The 3,222-nt window shown below is 35.9% G+C and overlaps 1 protein-coding gene across 1 annotated transcript; it reads left to right on the top strand.

Annotated features, from left to right (window-relative positions):
• Positions 1–213: 213 nt before the first annotated feature.
• Positions 214–2,987, top strand: LOC137709919 (putative trehalose-phosphate phosphatase D). Its single transcript, XM_068448904.2, has 12 exons — positions 214–290; positions 403–707; positions 811–951; positions 1,092–1,163; positions 1,291–1,383; positions 1,493–1,549; positions 1,646–1,747; positions 1,885–1,962; positions 2,077–2,146; positions 2,364–2,434; positions 2,531–2,623; positions 2,729–2,987. Exons 2-12 carry the CDS (start codon positions 411–413, stop codon positions 2,783–2,785), a joined length of 1,131 nt encoding a protein of 376 aa, XP_068305005.1. The 5' UTR covers positions 214–290; positions 403–410; the 3' UTR covers positions 2,786–2,987.
• The last annotated feature ends 235 nt before the right edge of the window (positions 2,988–3,222 follow it).

The following is a 3,222-nucleotide window of genomic DNA, read 5'->3' as shown; positions in this document are numbered from 1 at the left end:
TTATTGGTAATACATCATTTGTTTTAAAATTTTAGTTTACTTAACATTACTTTTACCCTAAATTGACAAGCGACCCCGTTTGAAAATACTTGTGAACGAGCGAGCAGCCGACTCGACTGCGCGTGTGGTTCGATTCTCGACTTCTTCTCTCTTTCCCTCAGGTTTTTTGTTTCTATTTAAACCCTCCCACCCTGCCTTCTGTTTCATCATCTCCCAAACAACCCACAAACCTCCTCTGTTCTTCTCTTCCTCTGTTTTTTCTCTTCCTCAAATTCTTCGAAACCTTCGAGGTATAATCACAATCCTTCAAATGGGTTTTCTCGTTTCAATCCATTGAACAAATTTTGCATGCTTGGATGTATTTAGAGTGTGAAAGTTTGTGGTGTTTTCTTGTGTGTGCAGGCAAAAAAATGACCAACCAAAATGTGGTTGTTTCTGATGCCAAAGGCGTGGCTATTACAGTCACGGTTGCTGCAAAGCAGAATATGTTTTCACAATCGGTGCCAAAACCGATGACTGAGGCAGGAAGAGGAGGAGGATGCTTCACCATTCCCATGAACATCAAGGTTTTGAATGTTGACAAAGAAGGGGGAGCAGCCCGAGTCAATGCTTGGGTTGACTCCTTGAGAGCTTCTTCTCCGCCTCGTGTCAAATCCGCTGCCACTCCTCAGTCTCTTTCTGAAACAGTGGATAATAACTCTTGGAGTGTAAGCATTGCCCTAAAAAATAACTTAAATCAATCATTATGGGTGTTTTTAATATTAAATTTAGAGTAATCTTTTTGTTTTTTTTTTGGGGTTAAATATATAGAGTCGCCATCCATCAGCTATGAGCATGTTCGAGCAGATAACAAATGCTTCAAAGGGCAAGCAGATTGTATTGTTTCTTGACTACGATGGCACCCTCTCCCCAATTGTGGAAGACCCAGATCGTGCTTTCATGTCCAATGAGGTTTATTATTTCTCCCATCTGATTCTGCTCAACTTTCTCCAGTAAATATATATTTATACTGTACACCGTATCCATATATACGTATATGTATGTGTATATGCCTTTCTCAGATTCTGAATTACTGTGGTAATTTTGGTCAGATGAGAAAGGCAGTGAAGGCCGCTGCTAGATACTTTCCTACAGCAATTGTTAGCGGGAGGTGCAGAGACAAGGTACAGTTTTTCTTTCTATACAAAGAAATATAAATAGTGGTAATTTTGTTTCTTTTTTTTCTTCTTCTACTTCATGATTAGTGGAATTATATAAATAGTGGTAATTTTGTTTCTGATAAATTTGCAGGTTTACAGCTTTGTAAAATTAGGAGAGCTTTATTATGCAGGCAGCCATGGGATGGACATCAAGGGACCATCCAAAAGTAGCAAATATAAGAATGTGAGCTCTAGTGTGATACCACAATAAAAAGTTCTTTATCTTTGTTTTTATTTTATTACCGTATCACTTTTTGTTATGACTAATATAATATTTTTCATGGTTTATTTAGGGTAATCAAGCAGTTCTCTTCCAACCGGCCAGTGAGTTTGTACCAATGATTGATGAGGTTTGTTCACTGATATCAATTTTAAGAACAAGAAAATTGAGAATATTCAAAAGTGTGTTGGGAGGACTAATTAAATTTGTGTAAATCTTTTAATAGGTGTACAAAATTTTGTTGGAGAAAACCAGATCCATCTCAGGAGCTAGGGTGGAAAATAATAAGTTTTGCTTATCTGTACACTTCCGTTGTGTTGATGAGAAGGTAAGCAAACAAGTCCCACCTATTAGTTTTCATTTATTTTTCTTAATTTTATCATGTTTTATTCATGTAATCTGATAAATAACACATTCATTTAGAATTAAAAAAAAATTTGTTTTGTATTTTTGTTAATTTGGCAGAGTTGGGCAGTTTTAGCAGAGCAAGTTAGACTTGTTCTCAATGAGTATCCGAAGCTCAGGTTGACTCAAGGGAGGAAGGTAACTCATCATGTCTGTATCTTTAAAATTTTCAGTGAATTTTTTGCATGGCCATGGTTATATTTTGTACATTAGTAACTGCATGCCTAACAGTGGTATGCTGGTTTTAAACAGGTATTAGAGATCCGCCCAACCATCAAATGGGACAAGGGCAAAGCTCTTGAATTCCTGCTAGAGTCATTAGGTGCGTCTTGGAGTCAAATATTTTCTTCTAAAGTCTATGATTTGTATTTGAAGAAATGTTACCGTGAGTCAGTCTGAATGGTGCAGTTCCTAAAGGAGAACTCACATTAATTAATGTTCACAAGTATCTATGCATGTGTCGGCGATTGTTCCTGATTAACAAAATCATATGTTAGTTAAATAATTTTTCTGAACATGTTGAATTATTGTCTCTTTAGGATATGCGAACTCAAACGAAGTACTACCAGTCTATATTGGAGATGATCGAACAGACGAGGACGCCTTCAAGGTATGAAATGCCCTCCCTACATTTCTTTAATTTGCTGAAAGTATCGATATTTTCTTACAAGTCTTTGGCATATTTTCACATCCTAAAAATGATCAGGTGCTACGCGATAGAGGACAAGGATTTGGTATTCTAGTTTCTAAAGTTCCAAAAGAAACAAATGCGTCTTACACTTTACAAGAACCAGCGGAGGTAAGAACAATATTATTCAATGGAATTTATGCTATTCGATATATATATCTTATATTTTCTTTGGTTTTTACCATAAAGTTTCATATTATTGCATTACTTTTACAGGTTAAGGATTTTTTGCGGCGTTTGGTGAAATGGAAAACCAGCAAACTAACTAGCTAGGTCGACAATGGGGAGCGCACAATATTGTTAAGTGATTATTAATTATGGATAATGAATTTTGGAAATTGTATATAATGGCCCCTCTCAAGATCTCTCATTGTCTTGCGGTCTATTTGTTTTATCAACCACATGTATTTGCATGGCCATTGTTTAATTAATCATGATGTAATATGAGTACACTCTTCCAGCTGTGTTTTTCAAACTGAAAACCGACTTTCACAATTAAACAAATAATAAACTTTCAAACCCCAATTAAATATGCATAGGACCAAACGCAAATAAAGCAGTATTTCCCTAGCCCTTTGGGGTACATTGGCAGATGAGTTAAGTAATTGATTTCTCATTTGAAGGTTACCAATTCCGATCACTATCATAACAACAATAAGTAATCGGCCAAATAGCATCCAAACTAAAACAAAAAAAACCCATGACATTAC

The sequence above is a fragment of the Pyrus communis genome, chromosome 15, assembly GCF_041283825.1.
Source record: "Pyrus communis isolate YQ-2024b chromosome 15, ASM4128382v1, whole genome shotgun sequence".
Taxonomy (NCBI): Eukaryota; Viridiplantae; Streptophyta; class Magnoliopsida; order Rosales; family Rosaceae; genus Pyrus; species Pyrus communis.
Note: the sequence above shows the minus strand (reverse complement) of the source record. Positions and strands in the feature narration are given on the sequence as shown.